Below are 25,497 nucleotides of genomic sequence, written 5' to 3'. Positions count from 1 at the left end.
CCCTTCCTTTTTCAAGGGAAACAAGTCACTACAAGCTGCTGCATCCCTATAACCATAAAGCAAAGAGATGGGCTAGGCTTTTAGTTAACTAAGCCTGTGAAATATTGTGACTCAAAGTTACATCAAAGGGACATCTCAAATTGCTATCTATCTAGAGGGTTAAGTACACTAAGAACACTTTGTGCCAATAACTGCTTCAGCAGTCTTGGTTGAAACTGATAGGGAAACAGATCCTAATTCTGTTACTGCTTACCTTCTCCTCCCTCCCTCCCCCCACCATTCACCTTCCCCATAATACTTCATTTAAATGAGGGAAGGGGTAGGAGTTTAATAAACGCTGATTGTTTCAGTCACAAATAAGTATGTATATGTGTATGTATGATCTAAGGTACAGAATATCCTCGGGATGGACATTTTGTCGTTGGTAAATTTTCTTCTTGGCAGATGGAGCGAAGTGCCCGAAGTTCATTTCCTAGGCCTACGGTTCTATCTTCTTCAAGTTGTTTGTTGGTAGTTTAGAGAGTGGGGGAGACCGAGGGCACGGTCCAGTTTCGAACTCAGTAGAGCTATTGGAAAGGGGAGTATTAGGAAGAAAAGTGACTCTAAAGGGACTTGACCTTCTCTGTCCTAACACATAAACATGTCACTGTTCTCCATGAGTACTAAGTCTAATGTCAGGCTGCTTCTTTATGAACTCAGGTTGTTATGGGCAAATGGTCTGTGGCTGGGTGAATGAAGTGGTCTCTCCTTTCCCAAAATAAACAAACAAGGTACTAATTTACCAGTCAGTTAGTTTTGCACTCAAGGTCTTGGTTGTCAAAGAGGCCATTGCAGTTCATTCTCAGTAGTTTTTTAGCAAACGCTTCTGGGTTTTAACCAGTGACACCAGGCTCTCTGGGTCTGACAGAAGACTCAGGCATTAACTGTGCTCAAGCCTGAGGCTTGGCTTCAGAGGACACCGCCTGCCTAACATGCCCTTTGACACAGCACAGCCAGTCAGGAATTTCTGGGGAGTGAGAGAGGTTGGGTTTTGGTGTCTGCAAAAGGCGACAAGCTATGACTTAGACCGCTTCTGGAGTAGAAGGGGAAGGAAGGAGACCTCTTCACAAACTGAAGGGGGAGGGGCAGCAATCGACTTTGCTAATTAATTAGTTTAGGGAGAATTCATATCTGTTTCTGAGGGCTTTTTGTTTCTTCTTTGTAGATATGCCCTGCGTGCAAGCTCAATATAGCCCTTCGCCTCCTGGTTCTAGTTATGCTGCGCAGACGTATGCTTATGGCTCGGAGTACACCTCGGAGATCATGAACCCAGACTACACCAAACTGAACATGGACTTAAGCAGTACTGAAATCACAGCCACAGCTACCACCTCCCTGCCCAGCTTCAGCACCTTCATGGAGGGTTACTCCGGGAATTACGAATGCAAGCCCTCTTGCCTGTACCAAATGCAGCCATCGGGGCCCCGGCCCCCGGTCAAGATGGAAGATTCCCGGGGACACAGTTACCACCACCATCCGTCCATTCCGCAGCCTTCTTCCTCCTCAGAAGAGGAAGTGATGCCCAGCACCTCTATGTACTTCAAGCAGTCTCCCCCTTCCACCCCAACCACGCCCAACTTCCCCACGCAGCAGACGTCCATGTGGGACGAGGCACACCAGCTGCAGGCCACCCAGACTTGCCTCGCAACAAGTCACCTGATGGATGCCCCAATGAAAACCGTACCAGCTGCCACCCGCTTCCCTCTGATTCACTTCAAGCACTCGCCACCTCACCCTCCTACCCCCATCCCAGTGGGAGGACATCACCTCTGCTATGATCCCCTCCAGCTAGGAGCCACGGACCGGGTTGCTGCTAGTGGCCAGCCAGCCCCCATGGAGGGCCACCCTTTTGGGCTGCCGATAGTCAAGAGGGCTGCCCCCTTGCCTTTCCCCCAGCTGAGTTTGACGCCTCCTGCTGCCGCTGCCTCAGCTGGGTCCAGCTTACTAGGAGAGAGTACCAGCCTCCCGTCACCTCCCAGTAGGAGCTCCTCCTCCGGTGAGGGCACATGTGCTGTCTGTGGGGACAATGCAGCGTGCCAACATTACGGTGTGCGCACCTGCGAAGGCTGCAAGGGTTTCTTCAAGGTGAGCATCTTTGTTCCCTTTTCTTCTCTCCCCCAGTCTCCCTACTGTTAGACTCCTTCCATCCTATGTCCAGAAATTTAGCCACTGTCATCCAAACCCATGAACCTGTTATTCATGACTTTCATCGTCCTCCTACTTTAGGTAACTCCCCAGGTGTACATTAGGAATGGCCAGGAAAAGCTGCCTGAATGCTTTCGTAAAGCTACAAACCTTTTACAGTCTAGGAGTTAGTTTAGACGTTAGGAGAAACTGACTCATTCAGCCTCTCAGTCTTACACACTCAGCTATTTATTCATTCACAGACTTTGTAGAACACTTAATTATTCCGCCTTCTCTCGAACAAAACACACAGACACCCCCGTACATACCTGATTCTGTATCTTCCTCCTTTGTGTCTTCACAAGAGTTCTAATACAAACATTTACTCAGTTTTGCTGATTTGTTGTTTCTAAAGTGGGCTAAGAGATGAGGTTAGGTGAATGAAAACGAGGATTTAGAGTGGTGGACGGAAAGTGCTTTAAGTAGGCATAGAACTAAACATGACATTATTGTTGTCAGTAGATGACAGAGATTACACGAATTAATGAAATCTACAATTAATATAGACATTTTATTTGAGCCATTTGCTTTAAAACCCTTTTATTATCAAGGATTTGCCAGAGGTGCTTTTCAAGTAATTGTATGTCTTTGGCTTGGGTTTACCCATCTTATGCCTTTTCCTGGTTATAACTGCTAAAGAACAAATAAAAGGCCAGATGATGAACAAGAGAAAAATAATGAAAATTAAGAAGGGCGTGGATAACCCACAAATAAAGTCAACCCTGAATAATTCAAAGTTGACTGAGATACCTAAATGGCAATACATTCCAAAGCAGAAATCTCCATTGTGTCCTACCAATAACCCTTCTTTTGTTTCAGCTATTTTACTTTGGGAGGGAGGGGGGAGAATCTATACATAAAAGGGGAAGCAATAAACAAGCCAACCAAAAATAATCTGTTAATTAAAGAATGGAAGCATATTTTACCCAGTGGTCTTCCACCATTAAATTGAATTCTTTTAAAATGTGACATGAAGTGCAGTTAATGATGGGAATTCAATTATTGAACCATAATGATCTCTCCTGCTTCTTAAACTCTGCAGCTACACACAAGTGCAGGAAATGTAGGTTATTGGAAAAAATGTATGTGGTACTAGAAACAAAATGCTACTGGAATTCAGTGGGCATGTGTCATTGAAGCCAAGTATAGTTTTAGTAAGAAACACCATTTAGTAGCTTGATTCTGTTAGCTTTGAATAGATTTACATGTATGTGTGTACATATATATGTATATATACATATGTACATCAAAGTTGTTAATATTGAATTTTAAACTTTTGAGAATATTTCACTTATGTAGGTGAAATTTCCATTATCTTTGATATGTATGTTTAACATTTACCTTGTTAGAACTTAATTTTATTTGAATAGTCTTGTTAAGTGAAGTTTGAAGTCTCAGAAAATTGGTTACATGGTGAAAATTGACATTCATATTAAAGTCCCTGGTAGAAATTGTCATCAAAAAGCATATAGAGAATCTTGGACAACAAGAAGGCTATTTATCCCAGATTATCTGGATTTGTTTTCTATACCACTGTGATGCATCAAATCACTTTTCATTCTCCACTTTGATTTGTGCTGGATAATCCTAGGTTTGTAGTCATTTGTAAATTTTTATTCTAAATGTAGACATATTCTAACTTCTTAGTTGGCTATTGGAGGACATTAAAGATGAAACAATAGTACAGGAAGCAGTTGGTTCCATAAAAATAATGTTGTAATAAATATTATCAATGAGTCATTAGCTGAACAATGGTACATCTATGGGTATTATAGTAGCTTGATTACAATGTATTAAGGATGTTGTGATGTGATGATGGGTGGAGCAATTTTAGAGCATTCACATAATAAATAATTAGTTGACACAACTTTCTTGTAAGGCTGATACTACTTTTAATGTTGGAGTATGAGAGGATTTCATTTTTGAAGTTACCTTTGCTAAAATATTCAGAAAGACTTATAGGGAGACAAAAGGCTGGGCCTTGAAGTCAGGAAGACCTGGGTTCGAGTCCTCCTTCTGACACATTCTAGCTGTGTGACCATGGATAAGTCAGAGCATTTCAGTACCCACAGGCAACACTCTAAGGTGAATGTGGAATTACTTCAATAGAGGGAATTTGCCCACACTGATGAAATCACAGATCCAGAACAAAAAAAGAAAGAGAAAATCTATGATTCTGGATGAAAATAACATAGGTCTTTGTCTAAGCCTGCTAAATGTAACATAACCAACAAATTGATTATTTGAGATGATATTGATGGAATTTTTCCATAAATACTTGACTGTGAGAAAAGTTTTTGTTTCCAATATCAACAGACAAAAACAAATTGAATTATAATATTCCCTTCCTGCTCTGAGTCTATGAGGTGGTGTGTTTTTTAAACAATAGTTAAATTTGTCACCAAATCATTTTATCTCCACTAATGTTTCTTCTTCAGGTACTTTAAAAAGTCACGTCATTGTTGTGAGTATTTATCCTAATGAAATTCACCACAAACCCCTTAGCAGGCAATATTCTTGAGTTTGCTGTGGCCAGCCTTTCCAAATTTAGCTAAACTAGTATAATACTAATACTATGTATATTTATATATATATATATATATACAGTATATATACATATGATACTATATACACATACATAATATATACTAAAACTAGTATAATACAATCCATTTGTAGGCATTTCCTTTCCTTCAAATCCATTTGAAGACTTTCTAGCTTGATAAGACCTAGCAGGGATAGTAATGCAATGGCATAGCCAATCACCTCCATGCCAAGATGAAACATTTAAATGAGGACTTTAGGGAAGGATTTTTAACTAATATGTATTGGTATCTTAAGATCTAAAACCTTATTGTAGTTTTCTAACATCAATGAGGGTAATGTAAGCTGAATAAAATTTTATAGTAATATGATTAAATTTTCTATATATTTGAAAGTAATTTGGCTCCCTTTTTATTACTCTACCTCCAATGGCTAACATACCAGTTACTATGATGTACTCACAGTAAGCATAGCAAATCAAGTGCATTCCAAAGAATTATAATAAGGAATTCTAATAAGGTCAACAATAATCAGAGGGAGTGAAGCAAGAAGAAAATTGTTCCTTAGGGGATTTTACGAGTGGAGATAATCTAATCCATAAAGGTATGATGTATTGACCTGGTAATTTCAGATATTATTTTATCATTCAAAGTTGACTGTCTCCTGAGACTTGCTTCACAACAAACCCAGATGATTTTCATTGTCAGCAGCTAACACTAATAAAATTGTTTTTCCTGCAGGCTAGCATGTTAGGAAATTAAATTTATCTAATTATATGAATTGCACTGTCACTTTTCACATTGTAATTAAAATACATCTTGTCGGGTCCTAGCTCTTTCAAGAAACTATTAGTTAACTATCTCTATATTGTATTTTGTCAGAGAACGGTGCAGAAAAATGCAAAATATGTTTGCCTGGCAAATAAAAATTGCCCAGTAGACAAAAGACGTCGAAACCGATGTCAATACTGTAGATTTCAGAAGTGTCTCAATGTCGGCATGGTTAAAGAAGGTAAGAAAGTTATGCTCTTTTTATTAATAACAACCACTTACTCTAGAAAAGTATAAAAAATTTCTGTTTTAATGTTGTAGTAATGAAATTTCTGGATTCATTTTTGCTTCCAAATGTTTTGTTACTAAAAAATATTTACATTTTTTAATGTTTTGTCATTCTGGTTTTCTAAAATCAATTAGTGTATGTAAATAAATATGGTAATCTTCATAAAGTTGATTTTTATCAATATTTCATTATCAACTATAGAAAGAAGATGCATTTTGTAATGTTTATTTTAGCTAGCTCTCAGCTGTGGAGTGAAAGTTTTTAGAATTCATTGCTGCTTCTAGAAGACAGATCACATGAATGATTTTTAAAATCATTTAAAATATGTCTTGATTCTCATGATTTATGAATGTCTTTGAAGATCAAAATTTTTTGTTCTTTTGAAATCAGTTGTCCGTACTGATAGTCTGAAAGGAAGGAGAGGTCGGCTGCCTTCCAAACCAAAGAGCCCGTTACAACAGGAACCTTCCCAGCCCTCTCCGCCTCCTCCTCCAGTCAATGTGATGAATGCCCTTGTGCGAGCTTTAACGGATTCAACCCCCAGAGACCTGGATTACTCCAGAGTAAGTTTTTATAAAATTTTGACCTCAAGTAAAGGAACAAGGTATCTGTCTATTTCAGTAATGCCACAAATTCAATTTGTTATTTACCTACACAATATGTATCATTATAAGTAAGCTTTTCAGTACCAAAAATGTGCAGTCACATGTTGCTGGATGGTTCCTTATTATTATACCTATGGAAGTCTGCACAGATTAATTTTTAAATTCCAGATTTCACAGAATCAGAGAGTTGGAAATGACTTTAGAGATCATCTAACCCAACCCTGTATGATTAAGAATCCCCCACCCTCGTAACAGCCCAGAATCTAAATGTCTTCTGTCACATTGCCAGACTCTACTTAAGTGACAGAAAATTCACAACCTTCCAAGGTAGTCCATTACATTTTTGCATATTCTAATTGTTAGGAATCTTTCTTTAGAGTAAACTCTAATCTTCTTCTCTATTAACATCTACCAACTGTTCATTGTTTCTCTGTAGCTTAAGACCTCTACTTTAGGCTAAATACACCCAGTTCCTTTAACTAAACCTTTTATGGCATTATTTCAAGTCCTATACTAGTCTGATCATCTTTTTCCAGATAATTACTTGCCTATAAATGTTATTCCTAAAATTTGGTGACCAGAAACAAAGTGCTCTAGATATAGGTTGACCAGAACAAGACAGAATAAAATGGAATGATCACCTCCCTTGTTTTCACACATGATAATTCTAATAATTCAGGCTATAATCTCATTAGCTTTTTTGGTTGTCACATCACACCATTCATATTGAACTTCAAATAAACTAAAGGCCTTAAATCTTTTTTTTTACATGAAATGCTATCTAATCACATCACCCCTATTCTGTACATGTATGATTGATTTTTTGCACCTGTTCAGTACTTTCTATTTATCCCTAATAATTTCATCTCATTAAATCTGGCCTATTGTACCAATCTATCAAAAATCTTTTTAGATACTGGTTCTATCATCCAACTTAAAGCAGTCTCAGCCAGTTTTGTGCTCTTGACAAATTTGATTAGTATAATATTTATATCTGTATCCAAGGTACTGAAACAACACAGACTAGAAGAAGGCTAAGGACTACAACATATCACTGGAGATCTCTTTGTCGTTTGAATATCATATCATTAACTTATACTCTTTGAGTCTATTCCCTCAAATCAGTCCCATATTCACTTATTTAGCCATCTTATCTGCAAGGATATTGTGACAGGCTTTGCCCAGTGCTTTGCTAACTAGCATTCTAGTATATACTATGTCTACAGCATTTCATTGATCATTTCCTAAAAAAGGAAACCAATTTGAATTATTCTTAAATTAACCCATACTGACCAGTAGTGATCAATACTTCTTTTTCTCAGAGCTCACCAAATATACATTTAACAACCTACTCTAGAACTTTGCCAAGAACCAACATCAAGTTTACTAGTTTGTAGTTTACAGAATCCATTTTCTTCCCCTTTGTGCAAGTCAGTTGGTTTGTCTATCTCTAGGCCTGCAGCACCTTTTTCTTTCTCTAGGATTCCTCAAAGACCACTCACAGTTCTGCAATCTTATTTGTAACTTCTCTCAGTATACTGGGATATAATTCATCCAGGTGAGGTAACTTGAATTCATTTAAGTTCTTTCTTGTCATCTCCTCACTTATCTTAGTTTTCGATCTTCCTTCAGCTATTTTTTTGTTTGAGTCTTTCTAGTTTTAAGAACTAGGTAAGAAACTATTGCAACAAATGCATGTTCTCATCAATGTGGGCATTCTTTTTAATGATATTCTTATCCTGTGTGACTTTGGTTCATGTTTTCTTATAAATCTGCTCTACAAGAGATCTACTCAATATACAAAATGTCTTCCTCTAGGTATTTTAACAGTTCTATGTGTACCAGTGAAGAACTCAGACTATTTGTTCTCTGTCCTTTACTCTTGCTACATGGCCAACCCACCTCTTTTTATTTTCAGATATTTCTAGGATGATGCCCTAAATAGGGAAAACAGGAGTAATGCAAGTTTCATAACTGTGCTTTCTTTCCGTCTTCTGGTATCATCATCTTATCTACTCCCAAACAACTGGGTTATTTACTTCTTAATCTTCTGATCTCCAATACAACTAAATTAAAAGTTCTTTTTTTTTCTTAGCATACTTCACCAGTCTCAGGTCATTCTGAGCCTTCAATAACCTTCCTAGCAGTATTCTTGTAGGTCTGTGATATCAATCCTCAGTTAAGTTACATATTTTGTGTCTAAAATCTGAGCTCAACAATGAGATTCTTTGTAGCCATCTCATGAAGATCTCTCCTTTTTCTTTCTCATTAGGGTCATTTACAGTTGCAACATCAGAGTTTCCTTCTTGAGAGTCTCTTCATATCTCTTGAGCTAACTTTCTCTTAAAAGGCTCAGTCCATGGGATCCTGCCTATCTCCTTTCTGAATTCTTTGACATATGTCTTCCTATAAAGTCCAAGGCACAAGTCACACTATAGCTAGTATCTATTAGAAATGCTAAGATGACTTGGTCAATTTTTTAAGGTTCCCTGTCATTTCTATTTTACCTACAAATGGAACCTACAAATCATATCCAGGACAATAATTCTCCTTATCATTTATTCTAGGTTCTTAAAAGAAAATTATCATCAAGGCCTCAGGAATTTTCAATTACTTTGCTTTTAGCAGAGCAAGACCCCAAGCAGATGTCCATATAGTTAAAACACTCAAATATAGGCATATTTTGCCTCCAAATAAGTTTCATGATCTATAACAGAAAGTCACCATACAGTTCTTCCATCTGGTTAAGCAGTCTGTGGTTCACGCACACCATAATATCACTTGTGTTGTACCCTTCTTTTATTCTTACCCAAATGCTTTCCAATGTGCTTCTCACTTTCAGATTTATAAATATCCCTACAAACATATATGTTTGTAACATAAAGTAATACCCTTCTGCCCTTTATAACCAATCTATTTCTTCTAAACAAAGAATACAGCTCCATTGCCATATATCAAACATAAGTTGCATACCACCAAGTCTAAGTGATACACCTATGAAGCTTTACTTAACCTTTTTATGCTAAAATCTAAAATTCACTTTACTGTTCATTTTCTATGCGTTATAAAGTATGACATATTGTACCCATTCATATTATGACTTTTCTTCCTCTTAACAATTTTTAGAATGTCAATCATTATAATTCAATTTTATTGGATTCCATTAAAATGTTACAGTAATAACAAGTTATATTTTAGATGATTTTTCTTATCTTATTTTGATTCATTATAAGTCAAGTCAACAAGCATTTTTTTAAGTGCCTGCTACATGCCAAGTGCTATACTAAGTATTAGAGATATAGAGAAAGATGAACAGGTAGCTGAATTATTCTGTATCTTAAAAACTACAATTTCTGCCATTGAGTAAGTTAAACAGAGAAAGAGAAAATATGTTGGTGAAAACATTTTTAAGTTTTAATCTTCATATATCAAAATGCAAACTTTTCAGTTTACTGAGTGAGCATGTTTCCCATAGTCTGTAGGAAGCTGATAAGTCGAAGTTTTACTTAAAGTCACAAAGAGAAAGGCTTTAAAAACCAACCTAAGAATTCAAGAGCTCTTGGTTCCATGACTCTGACCTTTGGACTAAACCCCTTTGTTTGGAAAGTACACTCAAGTTATTTTGTATTTATTTATTCAAAATATGTTATGTTAGAATTATTTCTCTTTACAACTTCTTCATTTGTTTTGTTTCACTGTTTCTTTTAATTTAGCAATACATATTCATGCTATTGTTCAGAAAGCACCCAATTATTAATTTTTAAAATGTGTTTAATAAACCCATTTGTTGGCCATTTCATGTATTCTTCATCAGACTATGATGATTTCTGTCAATCAGGGTCAGTTAGTAGTAACTGATCCCACATGTAAGAAAAGTTAGACAGAATGAGGCTTCCACAAGCAAAAATTACCATCAAGTGTTAAAAAGAAATTAGAATTAAGTCAACAAAACATTTAACAGATGCTTTGCCTGTTAAATAAATACTCCAAGGAGTGTGTGTGTGTGTGTGTGTGTGTGTGTGTAGTAACTAAGAAGAATCAGTTTCTTCTTAGAGTTCACATAATCATGTGAACTTTTCTCTCTGGAGAAGGAAACAACTAAAGAAATATAATTAAAATTTTGGAAGTCATGACAGAAAAAACCAAACTTGAAAGTAAAAATGAAAATTGTAGGATGTTTTGAAACATATACATTATTTTTTATACATTTTATATGTATAAAAATTTTTATTTTATACATTTAAATACATTAGGTTAGATAAACAATGCAAAATACACATCCAACTTAATTTGCTAAAAAAAATTTGCTTAATTTGCTAAAAAATATTTGTTATATTTAGAGATATTATCTAGTCCAGGTTAAGAAACAAGCAGCTTGATTTTCTTGCCTTAGATCTGCTATTAAATAAAGTATTGTAAGATTGCTTTTTTTAAAATGAAGCAATATTAATGTTAATAATGGATCATATCTTCAGTTTTTCCAAAAATTCTTATTTTTTCTACATCTAAATTATTTCTTTCACACTCAGGCTCCTACTTTCTTCTAACATTTATGGCCATATCAATATGACATAAAAATGTAAAGTAGTTTTTTATTGTTATTTGTTATTGTTAGGTTAGATTCTTATCCTCATTCCAGGTAACTTGAGGGCTCTCCACTAGTCACTGGTTACTAGTAATTATAATACTATATTTTTAACTAAAGTTGCTAAGAGATTGACATATTGACATGATTTTAAATCAGAATAACAAAGAGTAAGACAAAAATTGTTCCTAAGAAGAATTCAGCACTATGCTTGTTCCTGAATTTAAAAGAAGTCTTTACAAATTATTAATGTAATCCAAAAAGAGCCAAGATTTTTAATTTTAAAAACATTCTTAAGCTAAATTCAAGGGAAACACTCATTTTTCCTTTTCTCTAAGTATTGATAATGTTATTTTCAGGTCAGTGAAATCCTTGGTCTGGGATTTCAGAATGTATGTACAATTCATTAAAATGTTTTGAGAGTTTCTTCTCACATTTGAACCTCCCATGTTCTCTGACCTTTTCTGGTCTTCACTAATGTCAAATTCAAATTGTATGTGTGCAAGTGTCATGTTTCCTCATGTGCTCAGTATGTGGAATCTGAATCCAATAGGAGCCAGAGCCCAAGAGAGGGCATTAGGAAGGAAAAAAAAATCAAGATCTCTTAAAAGGTTTCAGGAAGAATCATAGAGGCAGAAAACTATTTAAAGATTATTAGATGAGCACAATGGCTATTGGAGGAAAGCCAGTTAAGAATGAGTACCTTATTTTAATGGATATGAATTTGAAAATAGATTTCATTCCAAGGAACAAGTTTGAATAATTTTTATTTTCCCCTGACCTTTTAAAATGTTACATTTTTTAAACATCTCAATTTTTATATTACTAGCGGCATTAAACATTTAGCATGAGTTTACATGTAATTGTCACAATTTTGAATAAATTGACCTGCCATGAATGAGTGCAGATTTCATAACAGAAAAGTACATTGAGATTAATAAGTATATATGTATAATGTATACAGGTTTCTAGATATATATTTCATATGTATATATGCATGCCTATGAATATTATATATGCAATGCAAATGTACACATATGTGTGTGACATGTCATATTATGTGTATATTATTTATAACATAACGCTGGACCTGGGTTCTAATTCTGCTTTGGATTTTTATTATTTTTATTTGGATTTTGGCTAGTCACTTAAGCACTCTGAGGTTTAGAATAATGCCTGTAGTACCAACCCTAGAGGGTTTTTTTTGAGTCTCTAATGAGATAACATATTAAAAGGACTTCCAAAATGTGAAGTACTGTGTAAATATGAGTTATTCTTAGTGACGTTCAAGATCATTTTCAACATCTTCACACATTTATACCTAGTGGAGAACAATATTCCTTTAATCTCTAGGTGTGTCCCCATTAAGTTTCTGAGCAGCGTAATAATGAAGTCAATTCAATGAATATGCATTCAGCATCCAGTCCATGTCCAAGGGATACTAGATGTTGGGGATATAAAGGTAAAAAAAAGACCCTGCTCTCAAAGAACCTAATTTCTACTGAGGAAATAAAATATTTTCACAGATAGAAAGATACAAGGTAATTTGAATAAGAAGACAGTCGTAACAACAGGATTTGAGGGCTTCTCTGAGGAGATGATAAAAGCTTGAGTGCAATTCTTAATTATTACATTTCCATCAGCTTTTCATTCTGAACTGTGGGAAACTTTTCTAGGCCTTTGGCTGCTGCCATTTGTAAAATAAATAGCCCTGTATACAAGGTAGCTTTACTGCCCCAGTTTAATAGGACTAGGGGACTCTCAGGAGCAATGACACCAGTCCTAGCTACTCACTGTTAATTTGTTCTTCCCTGGAAAAAGGAAAAGACATAATCTTATGATGGAGATGGGCACCTCATTTTCCCTCTCCCAAAGCAAATATCTGGATAATAACAATTTCTTCCTCCAGACCACAGAGCTGTATCAATGAAGAGTTGAATGGATGAGAAGTAGCATATTCTAAAACCCTGGGTAGTAGGAAGTATGAGATAACCTTCTCTCATGTGGTTGTGAAAGGGAAAATCTAGGCCAAAGAGTAAATTGAACTCTTTATTTAAAATGAAGACCTCTTACTTCTGTTATTTTTACTATCAATCCTGAAAACAAAGGTATTGATAAAGCTAGGTATTTTTCAAGAGTTCAGTAAATGTAAATATTCTTTAGTTATCACACCACACATAATAATTGTGATAATCAATGTAATTGTCAGACATAGGACACATACTTGTAATCCCTGCTACCAAGGAGGTTGAGGTAGATTTCTTGAACCTGAGTAATTCTGAGCTCCTGTAGGCTAAGCTGATTGGAACCCTGCACTAAGTTCAGCATTAATATGACAAACCTCAGCCTAAAAGGGGATGAACTGACCTGTGCTGGAAAAACAAAGTAGGTCAAAGTTTCTGTACCAGTCAGAGTGGGATCAAGCCTGGGAGCAACCCCTACACTTTCAGCCTGGGCAAGGCAGGAAAATCCCATCACCACCACCGCCACCATTATCATTATTCTTGTAATTTATAATAATAGCATCTGTATAACACTTTAAGGTCCACAAAGCAATTTAAATATGTCCTCACTTCATCCTCACAAGAACCCTGAGGGATAAGCATTATTGTTATTCTTACTTACAGATGAGGAAACTGAGGCAAAACAGAGATCAAGTGGTCTGCCCAAGTCACACTGCTAATATGTGTCTGAGGCTAATAGGTATCTGAGGTTTGAACTCAGATCCTTCCTGACTCCAGGCCAGGGGCTGTATCCACTGTGCCACCTTGTCACCTCATGAGAATATTTAAATAAATATGTTATGTACTTGTCTGTAAATACAATAAGTCCTCACTGTTGGTTGACCCATCATACATTGTTATATTTGTTAAATCTATTGTCTTTTCATGTGGAAGGAAGACTCTGCCTGCTATTGGGTCCACCCCTAAGTCACCAGGACTCTTATTCTGATGACTTGCACCTCCAGAGGGGAGCAGGAAACTTGAGGATACAAACAGAGACACTAAAGAGAGAGAGGGAAAACTGGTGGAGTTTTTTGCACTCATCACATTCAATAGATGTCATTTTGGTTCTATAGGAAGAGTCTTTTTCATGATGAATCATGAGATATTTTCATTCCTATCTCCGGTTTTCATTCCAGTACTGTTCCGGTGATCAGGCTGCAGCAGGCACTGATGCAGAACATGTACAACAATTCTATAACCTTCTGACAGCCTCCATAGATGTATCTAGGAGCTGGGCTGAAAAAATTCCAGGATTTACGGATCTCCCTAAAGAAGATCAGACTTTACTAATAGAATCTGCCTTTTTGGAGCTATTTGTACTCAGACTTTCCATCAGGTAATGACTTCTATTACTTATCTACCATCTTTCTACCATAAATTCACATACTTGAATGTCCTGAAAGCTTTCACATTTTTAGAAAGATTTAAATCTGCCTCTATTGGTAATTTAGCAACTGACACAAAGTTATTTTCTCAAGTAACTGAATGAAAGAAACTAATATATAAAAGAAAAGTTTCTCACCTATTTCCTAAGCAAATCTTTAAGAAGCCATATAATTCTTTCACGACTCTAGGGTACCATGTAACAGTTTACAGTTTAAAATATACCTTATAGTACACATGCTATTTAGTGGCTTGGAAGGGTTAATACAATTATGCAAAGTCAAGTCAACAAGCCTTTATTAAGCGATTACTAATCGTGAGGCATTTTACTCCTAGAAGACTATCTGAAGAGTCTGACTCAGTATTTATACTCAATAAAATTAAGCTATAGATACGAATGTATCATGCCCAATAAAATTAAGCTACAGATACTAATGAAGAAAAGGAAGCATTTTTCAATCACTCAAGTCCTTAAATAGTTCTTCTGATGCCATGCTAAATGCAACATTTTTATTATTAATTTATTATTACTGTATTTGTTATTAATTTAACATTTCTACCTTTTGTCTTTCATTCATTGCCTTGAAAGTGTTTTCAGGAGATGTTTGTTCACCAATATTTTACCACAGATTTTAAAGAAAGTAGCAGACCTTGCTTCCCATCCATTTTATATCTTACAGAGGTTAAAAAAAATGTTATTGTATACAATCTGAGAAGTTTCTTGTCCACTCTTTAAGAAAATGTTTAACATGGAACTGAATTAGGTTAAATAAGCATTAAGTAAAACAAGGCACAATAGTCAGTGTCATTTATATACCATGCTGTGGTTTATAAAGTTCTTTTCATATAACAGTTCTGGGAGGTAGGTAGTACAACTATCACTGTCACTGCTCTGATGTGGAAATAATGCTGGATCTGGAGTTGAAACAATAGAATTCAAATCCTATCATTACTATATATAATCTTAGGTTTTAACTTGGGCAAGTCACAACCTCTCTGGGCCTTAATTTCCTCATCTGTAAAACAAGAGGATTGGATTAAATTACTTCTAACATCCTTTCCAACTTTCAATTTATGATCCTATTCCCTTTTTACAAACAAGAGAACTGAAGGGAAATGATTTGCCAACGTTTGTACAAATAGTATGTATCTGAATCCATGTTTTCTAATTTTTTACTGCTTTTTTCACTATAATAGATGCCCAATGATAGAAAGACAATAAAGTATACTAGAAAGATATGTTAAGAAATGAAGGAGGGAGAAGGGAAGCACACACACACACACACACACACACACACACAAATACACAAATTAAACTGAGGTCACCAATAACAGAAATGAAGGTATCCTTAGGACGGTAAGCCTTGGAATGAGGGAGACAGGTTTAAGTGTTGCCTCTGACATGTATTTGCTTTGTGACTATAAACAGTTCACTTGACTTCTCAGTGATCCAGGCAGCTCTCAAACACCATAATTTACAGAAGAATTCTTGGTCTGCATTTTGGAGGCAACTTCCACACTGAGAGTGCTCTATAATCATCAAATGAGATAATATTTGTAAAGCTGTTAGCACAGGGTCTGACACAGTAGGTGCTATGTACTTATTCCCTTCACCTTCCCTATATTTTTTAAATTGCAGATCTGAACCATAAAAAATAGTCCAATATGAGTAATATAAATATGGCTAAAAGAAAAATATTAGCTATAAGGATAAGAGAAACAGATCACAATATGAAGACAATTTTTTTTATCAGAGAAAAGAGAACTGGACAAAAATAGAAATACCAATAGTAACAGAAATGAGCAAAAACAAATTAAGACAGCACCACTTTGAAAAGCATGGAAGAAAAAGAATTTTCATGAGTAATTTTTTAGGTGTGATTATATTCTGGCACTTACATTGACTTTATTTTTTACAGTCAATTTATATAATTTATGTATTTTTAGTATCTGTAACAGAATGTCTTTATTCTTGGGCTTTTTAAAAAAGAAGCAAGAAGCAGCTATTACAATGACAGCTTTTGAATCGTCTTTCATCAGTTTCATGGCAGTACACATCACTATTTTTCCATAAGTCATAAATGGGACCTCAGAGGTGATCTATCTAGTTGAATCCCCTAATTTTACAGATGAGGAAATGGAAGCTCAGAGGGGTTAAATAACTTGCCCAAAGGTCTCACAGATAATATTTCAGTGACTACCTTGCAAAATATTTAGCGTAGAGTGAAATTTTTCTTTCTCTTTATGTCTTTGGGCCAACCCTAATCCCATTTGGACATGAGACATTAGCAATTATTAGAGGCAATGTGGTGATCTTGGGATGTGGAATTAGAAGACATAGGTTTGCCTCACAGGGCGGACACCAGCTATGTGATTATGGACAAGCTTCCAATGCTTCTCTTATGCCTCAGCTTTCTCTTCAGTAAAGCAAAAGGTGGTAGGAATGGGGGAAGGGACAATAATATTTGAACCACCTACCCCCACAATATTGTTGTGGGAAAAACACTTTGTAAATGTGATCAATTTTACTAGTTAACTGGAGACTTAAAATTTCTACCAAGTATGTTGAAGTCTTACTCTGAGTAAGAAGCATATTGTTAAACATGAGTGCTCACATGTGTTGGACAACATGTTAGATTCTAACTGACGCTGTATGGATATTTGAGTGCATATATTTTATGATAATGAGCATATTTGTAAGATACTCTTGAATTACTTTTAATTTCAGATCTAACACAGCTGAAGATAAGTTTGTATTCTGCAATGGACTTGTGCTTCATAGACTTCAGTGCCTTCGTGGATTTGGGGAATGGCTCGACTCAATTAAAGACTTTTCCTTAAACTTACAGAGCCTTAACCTCGACATCCCCGCCTTAGCATGCTTATCAGCTCTCAGTATGATTACAGGTACATACTTTCTTACTAAGTTCTAATTCCTCAATTCTGCTTGTCTACTGCTTCCCGTGTCACAGAGAGCTTACCTAGTCGAAATGTGAATTTACTCATTACTTGGATTTAGATCATTAAATATTGAGTTAATCTTTGGATTTTTGAACAAATAGCATTTCTACCTTTTTCTTCTACTGTCCACAAACTTCACCCTCTAGTCCCTTCCCCCATGACACACACTTTAGAATGGGGGAAGGTTTAAATAGATGTGATTTCTTTTAGACACTTCATGCCTTTCAATTCAACAAACCCTTATTAAACACCACTTGTAGTAGCTCTTGGGGGGAAATGAGAAATTTAGATAAGAGGGGATCTTTGCACTAATGAAAAGATGTAGTTAAATAGAGAAGTATAATATACACAAATATCTATGATACAAAATAAAGGGACTTAGTATTGGATATGTTGAGATTGAGATGATGGAACTCAAGGATTACAGCTGTAGATGGAGACTTCACTTATGTTAACATGATAGTTGAAAGTCAAAGAAGAGAATGCAGGTAATGGAGAAAGGAGATAAGAGGGCTGAGAGTAAACTCTGAGAAGTACATAGCTTAAAAGATCAGAAAAATCAGAAGAGAGAAGTATTTAGAATGGTAAAACAATCAGAAGAGTGTGGTACCTCAAAAACAAGGGGAGGAGAGAATATGCAAAAGATGTAGTCAGAAGTATCAGATGCTACAAATGGGTCAAGGGGGATGAAGACTGAACAAAAGTCATTGGTAGTATTGAGAGATTTATTTCAATAAAGTGGGGAGAATGGAACTTACATTACAAGGTTAAAGGGGGGAGTGGAGTAGAAGAGGACGATTAGGGACAATGGAACATAGACAACTTTTTAAAGAGGTTTGGTAGTGAAAGGGAAAAAAGAAATGACATGGTAGCTGAATAGGGATAGAAAAATCAACAGAAGGTCTTTTTAAAAAGATTTTGGAGACCTGAGCATGTTTGCTGACAGATCTAGAAAGATTAAAGATGTATGTGTGAGAGAGGTGATAATTACTGGAGCAAGTCAGTCAATCAATAGTCAGTAAAAATTTATGAAGTGCCCAGTATGTGCTAGGCACTGTGATAAGATAAGACAGTCCTCGTCCTCAAAGAACTCACAGTCTAATGGGGAAGACAGCAAGCAAGCAAATTTGTACAAACTAATTATGTACAAGATAAATAAGAAATAATTAAAAGAGGGAATGCACCAGAATTAAAAGAGGCAGGAAAAATCTTCCTGTAGTAAAATAGGATTTTAGTTGGGACTTAAAGGAAAGCCAGAGAAGGAAGTAGGTGGTGATGAGCAGAGAGCCCATTCCAAGCATGAGGGACAGCCAGACAAAATGCCAGGAGCCAAGAGATGGAGTGTCTTGCTTGTGGAACAGCAAAGAGTCCAGTATCACTGGATTTTTTTGGTGAGGAATAGTCTAATAAGAGTGGAAAGGTAAGAGGGAGTTAGGTTATGAAGGACTTTGAATACCAAACTCCCTTCATAATACAGGCATATACAATTGTATTAAATACAACAGATAACTCCTGAATCTTTCAAGTTTTAATCTAATTTTTAATATCTACTTCTTAAAATTCTTAGAGAGTAACCGGCTTTTGACTATAGTATTTCATGTGAGTCTAAAAAACACAAAGTCTTCAAGTTAAAACCTACAGAGTAAAGGCGGTAGGGAATTCAAATGACAATTAATCATGAACTTGAATATGCTTAAATTTCAAACTTTCCTGTTTAGTTGGTATATAGAGAGTTACATAAAATGTACATGAATATTTAAGTTTGGTTATAAATTCACATCGTATATATTCTCTTTATCCATCGTCCAAAGCAAAACCACTATATGCTAGTTAAGTCAAAATAGCATACACACGAAATAAAACCAAACATTAAGATTCTAAATGTATACATATATGCATGCATATGTATGTAAAATTAAAGACCCACATTATCTGATATATAATTAATAAGTTATAATAAGTTATAAGTTATTAAGAAGTTGTAGATTTTGCCTCAATATGAAGGAAGTACTTTTTAATGATTAGTTACCCTAAGTTGGCATGAAGCACCTTATGAGTTAGTAAGTCCCCTGTCACTGGAAGTGCTAAAGAGGAATCATACAACCATCTATTAGGAATATCCAGGGGAGTCCTGCCCTGGGTGGGAGTCTGAAGTATTTGGCCTCAAAACTGCCTTCCAGTGCTAAGGTTCTAACTCAACTTAATTCATTATTTAAACATTCTTATGAGATATATAAGTTCTTAATGGCTAGAATGTTCTATATTAAAATAGTGACTAATTAGATTATAGGCTCTTTGAAGGTCAGGTCTTTTTAGTCTGGTAGAGAGGGATGTAATATACATAACAAGTCTAACACAGCAAATAATTGTGTTATGACAAACATAAGATCAAGACAGTGCTCTAGGGAAATTTTAATGGGGGAGGAAAGAGTTGAACTAAATGACCTCCGAGGTCCCAAAAAGCTCCTAAGAATCTCTGAACCAGCATATCTCTGAAACTGCTGAGAGGGATAGAGACAGAGTTAAGGTTTAGAAGGGGGAAAGTAGGCAATGAGGAAAACTGGGAAGGAATAGTCAGAGAAGTGGGAGGAGAACCATGAGAGTGCAATGTCACAAAAACCAGGAAAGGAAAGAGTACAAAGAATGACATGGTGGGCAGTGTTGCCAAAAGATCAAGAATGATGAGGACTGAGAAAAAACCCTTTAGATTTGGAGATGAGAATACTATCATGTAGTTGGAAAAGAATTTGGATTGCTGGGCGTTGGGGAGTGCAGGAAACAAGCATAGTCTGCTCTTCCAAGTTTGGCTGTGAAAAATAAGACCCAAGAGAATAAGGTAATTTCGTTTTCGTTTTTAATATGAATGAGATCTGATAATGTAGACATCGAAAAGGAAGGAGCATAGAGTTAGAAACTGAAGATGCAAGAGAGAGGGAATGATTGAGTAAAGTCCCAGAGGAGGTGGGTGGGATTGGGATCAAAGGCACATGGAGGGGCTAGCATTTATAAGGAATGACATAGCATTTATAAGGAAAATGAAGATGAAATTGTAGAGAGATTTGAAAGTGGGCAGGAGAGAGACTGAGCAAACTCATATCAGATCGCCGTCTTCTTAGTAATACAGCAGGTGAGATTATTTGTGTAGGGTGGGGTTAGGGGCTTGAGAAGAATGAAAAGGGTTTGTTTAGAACAGCTTTGCAGGGAATGAAAAAAAGGGTCAATGAGATGAATGAAAGAATTTCTAAATACCCACCAGCCCTACACCCCTCCTCCTTTACTTTCCGCTCTCCCAAACCCCAGGATAACTAGCATGAATCTTTCTCCCCAGGCTCTTATTGGTGTTAGGTAATATCTCTGAAGCCATTTAACAGAGCATCAAGAAAAGGGTCTTTTAATTAAAATGTCAGTGCTTTAGGTTTTAAGAAGCCTCTGAGAAGACGATAAAACATAGTAAATCTTCAGCATGTTGTATTTCTTACTGGAAGCTGGAAACAGTTCTAGATGTATTTTCTGTTAATTCTTTTTTTAAAAAGATAAGCAATAGGCCCAGCATATAATCCAAATAACAAAGGATGGTTGAGGTGTCTTTGGTTTCTAATAAGAGTGTCTCGTGAATTCCTTGTGGAATTCCAGGCCTAGCACTGATAGAGATGGCAGTGAGTATTGATCTCCACTTGAATTCACTGAATAAATAATGGTTGCCATAGTTATTGAGCTTTCACAACTGGTAGGGAAGCAGGGAAAACTCCCAAACACCTTCTGTGAGTTTGGCTATAAGAAGGTTCAGTTACAGAATTGCGTTATCAATTTGCACCCTAAATTAGGCCTCAAACATTGCTTAGTTTCTCTGTGTTGATAATTAACATGAATTCTATTCAAGAGAAAGGGAACATTGTATAAAAAGAAAATTGTCAGTGAATGTTGGTTATATGAAAAGATTGATCCCTAGGTTATCGTTACCCTTATTGGATTCATTGTACATACTCTCTTATTTATAGAACTTAAATTTAATGTTAATGAGACAACAGTTTACCTTGTCAGTATGAAAAAAAACACTGGACTTAAATTCAAGAAATATAAATTCAAAATCTCACCTTCCATACTTACTGGTGTAAATTTCTAAGCTTTCTGCACCTCAGTGTCCCTATCTATAATATGACCACGTTGAATAATGGTAATAGCTAGCATTCATATAGTGCCTTAAAGTTTGCAAAGTTCTTCATATTACATTATCCAATCCTCACAACAATGCCTGCTATTATTATTCCCATTTTACAGACAACCGAGGCTGAGAAAGATTAAGTAACTTGCCCAGAATCACATAAAAAATAATTTGAACACTTATCAGTCTTACTCCAAAGCCAGCACTCTACTCACTGGACCACATAGCTGTCTCAGTGAGATGACTTCTAAAATTTCTTCCAGCTCTTAATCCCATAATCATGTTAAAAGAACACACCACCTTTTAGCCTAAAATATATGAAGAGCACTGTTTGGATTTTTCTGGCGAAGATACAGTGACTATTTACTAAAGAACCAGAACTAAATGAAATAGACAGCTGCCCTTGGGTCTGCTGTCAAGATGTGCTACTTATTGGTTTTGCATGGTCAGTCAAGTCAAAGAAAGAAAAAAATGTTGCAGAATTGTTTGTAAATTGAGAGCCTAACTACCCCAGATATGAAAGCTTTGTAGGTTAAAATCTAATAAGATTCCTCCAGCAATTCTTTGGGAAAATGTGCCTTGAATTCACATATATCATTTAACCAAGTTCAACCTTTGGGGAGATTTACTCCTAAGAACCCTCATTTTAATCAGTTCTTTGTCTGAATTAATCTCACTGCAATTTCCCACATATACCCAATTTTACCAAATTTATCCACTCCACATTGTCAAAGCCAATAGAAAATTTTGATGAAAGTGTCTGGATAATTTCTTTAGTTTTCTGGTTGACTTTTGCTCAGGAGAAATTACTTTTGCAATCAGAAAGAATAAAAGTGACACTTGAATGAAATATAGAACTCACAGTTTTTACCATTTGCAGGAATTCTTAAAATGTGCACCAAGAATTCTTATTTCAGATGTTGTAGTATCAAAGATATGAAAAATTTGATTTAAAAAATTAGGGCAAAAACCAATTCAAAATTATATCCAGATTTCAATTAATCAATAAGCATTTACTAAGTGCTTACTATGTGCTAAATGCTGGAGAATACAAAAACAGAATGAAACTGCCCCTGCCCTTAAAGAATTTGCATTCTCTTGGGGATGACAGCAAGCAAGTAGATAAACATATAGACAAGCTAAATACAAGATAATTGGGGGGAGACAGAGTACTAGAAAATGTTTTTTTCTTTAATTCTATGAAGATTATCAGTGAATCATTCTATCAAGGGATGACAAACTGTGTACTGTATTTTCCAAATGCCATAGGGAGGCTGCCCCTGTAGGTTCTATCCACTGTCAATGGAAGATTGGGGGCTTGTGGGGGAGAGTGTGCTTAGCACAGTATCAGGTACAGAGTAGGTGTTTAATAAATGTTTACTGATTGGAGGAATGGTTGACCCCACCATTCTAGGCTATCTCAGAAATATCTGATTCTATTCAAGGGTTTGGGCAAGCATAGGTGTTCTGGCCCTCCAGTTTTCACCATCCCTGTGAGGCTGAGCAAATTTTAGGCATTTCCTAAGGCACCAAAAAAATTAGGAAAATTTACTCTGGAATACACTAGAGCCCCTCAGGATACCTCAAAACCTCTAGTGGTACCCCCCTTTCTCTGCCTGCCAACAAATTATAATTCTTCCTTCTTTCTCCCCACTCTGAACTCAGGATGACTTCCAACTTCAGGGTCTACTTTCAGCCTCACCTAAGCTTCTGGACCATATCTTAATGAATAGACAAAACCTGTAGTTCCCACACTTTTCTTTAACAGGTAGGGTGGTGGGAGCTTTCGATGGCAAATGGAAAACAAAACTTTCAAATGCCGAGGTACAGTAGTAGACAGGACCTTGGGTAGGCCTCACCATTTAGGTTTTTCAAAGCAACTTCAAAGAAACTGATGTATTGATTACAGAGCAATACATTCTGGAATAAGAAATATAACTAGTGCCAAGGTTTGACCCTCAATAGTCTGAATGCAATATTCAGGCATTATTTTGTGCTTATTACTATAGGCAGCTCCCAAATGAAATACCGGTTGTGTTCTAAAAGTTCATTTATAAGTTGGTTTCAGAGAACATATTTACCCATAGGAACAGTATATAATACCTATTATATGCCAGGTACTGTGCTAAGCGCTCTAGAAATATCTTATTTGATCCTTACAATAGCCTTAAAAGGCAAATGCTATTATTATGCCCATTTACAGTTGTGGAAGCTGAAGCAAACAGAGGTTAAGTGATTTGGCAAAGGTCACATAGCTATTAAGTGTCTGAGACTAGAATTGAGTTCAGGTCTTCCTGTGTCTAGGCACAGTATTCTATCCTCTGTGACTCCTAGCTGCCTCCAGATGAGCTTGTAAAAGCCTATTTGACCTCCTGGTGTGCTTAAAATATAGACCATTCAACATACCATTTAACAATCTTCATATCAATGTCATTTTACAACAATAAACTGCACTATGAGGTCACAAAACCTCCCCAAAGTATTATTTGACCATTTATAACATTGTTCCTATAGAACTAACTGCCTCCCCACCCCATCACGTTGTTTTACCTAACATCCTATTTTTAAAAAAAAAAGCCAAAATATCATGAAGAAGGGTATACCTGTACAGTACTCATGATATTATAGAACCTTGGAGAAATGCGTCCAGAGTCTGAACTTGGGACTCTAGGGGCTTATCTTTCCTTGCTATAGAATAGCCCTGGAAATGGGAACATGGATGCTACCAGCTCCAAACTATTGAGTTCCGGAAGAGCAAAATTTGAAGAAATAAGGATAAAAGACTAGTGAGAGGCTTAAGATTTGGTTTGGGGACTCTAGTGGAACTTGACAGAATAGTGGAAAAAGCCAAGTACTCAGTTCTGCTAACAACTAGTTATGGGACCCCAGGTAAGCCTAAATCATCAGTAAAGTAATAGGGATGCATTAAAAGGCTTTGAACAGAAGAATAGAAGAGTCACACATTTATTGAAATTGACTTATCTTTTAATTCTCCTTGCAGAAAGACATGGGTTAAAAGAACCAAAGAAAGTGGAAGAGCTATGCAAGAAGATTACAAGTAGTCTGAAAGATCATTTGGCTTTTGGCTGCCAGACTAAAGGACAACCTCTTGAGCCTGCAGAACCTAAGGTACTGGGTGCCCTTGCTGACTTACGTTCTCTCTGCACACTGGGACTCCAGCGCATCTTTTACCTGAAACTGGAAGATTTGGTTCCACCCCCTTCTATCATCGACAAGCTATTTCTGGACACTCTGCCCTTCTGAATTGGGAAATTAACCAATGGATCACTACTGCTTTTCTGAGCAGAGAAGCAGAGTATTACTCACAGCTAGTTCTTCTGCCCTTGCTTAAGAGAAAAGCAGGTCTAGTGTTAAACAAGGACTTATTTACTGGCACGGTTTCTCAAGGCCGTAAGCCAGAAGACATAACATCTTATTGTGTTGGGGTTGTGTTTTATAGTCCTTTTTTGTGTGATTTGTTGGGGTTTTCTAAGAAATTGCTAATAAAGCACTTTTGGACGATGCTATCCCAGCAGGAAAAAAAAAGTTAATAAGATTGTTTTCAATCTCTTTATGGGAAATAAAGTTGTAGATGCTTTGTATTTAAAACAAGAACAACAAACAGTTGTTTGCCTGGGTAGTATGTGTCTTGTGATTGATACCTTTAGAATATACTTCCTGTATCAAGGGCACATATGTGGTGCAAACTAAGCAGAAGTTCATTTTTTTTTTTAATTATGTGAAATTGAGCATTTCATATAACTCAAATAGAGCAAAAATAATAATGGCTGTTAGCTTCCTCGTTCAAGTGCCATTTTTAAAGTGCTGTCTTACTAAGTCTTGTTTATCAACTCTAATTTATTTTAATAAGGAAATTTAAAAAGTCAAGGGTTTTTTTTTTAATTACATGCACTAATTTACACAGCAGAGGCTTCACCTAATTGACCTAAAATATTAGACTGTGATGTT

The 25,497-nt window shown here is 36.1% G+C and overlaps 1 protein-coding gene across 1 annotated transcript in view; it reads left to right on the top strand.

Annotated features, from left to right (window-relative positions):
• NR4A3 (nuclear receptor subfamily 4 group A member 3) overlaps positions 1 to 25,150 on the top strand; it is a 30,039-nt gene extending 4,889 nt beyond the window's left edge. Inside the window, 6 exon segments of the mRNA XM_072604648.1 lie at positions 1,205 to 2,124; positions 5,649 to 5,778; positions 6,217 to 6,389; positions 14,159 to 14,358; positions 17,134 to 17,312; positions 24,530 to 25,150. Of these exon segments, the coding sequence (XP_072460749.1) occupies positions 1,205 to 2,124; positions 5,649 to 5,778; positions 6,217 to 6,389; positions 14,159 to 14,358; positions 17,134 to 17,312; positions 24,530 to 24,792 (1,865 nt within the window). The 3' untranslated portion in view covers positions 24,793 to 25,150.
• Positions 25,151 to 25,497: the final 347 nt, after the last annotated feature.

The sequence above is a fragment of the Notamacropus eugenii genome, chromosome 1 (assembly GCF_028372415.1).
Source record: "Notamacropus eugenii isolate mMacEug1 chromosome 1, mMacEug1.pri_v2, whole genome shotgun sequence".
NCBI lineage: Eukaryota > Metazoa > Chordata > Mammalia > Diprotodontia > Macropodidae > Notamacropus > Notamacropus eugenii.
This window is presented reverse-complemented; position numbering and strand designations above follow the sequence as displayed.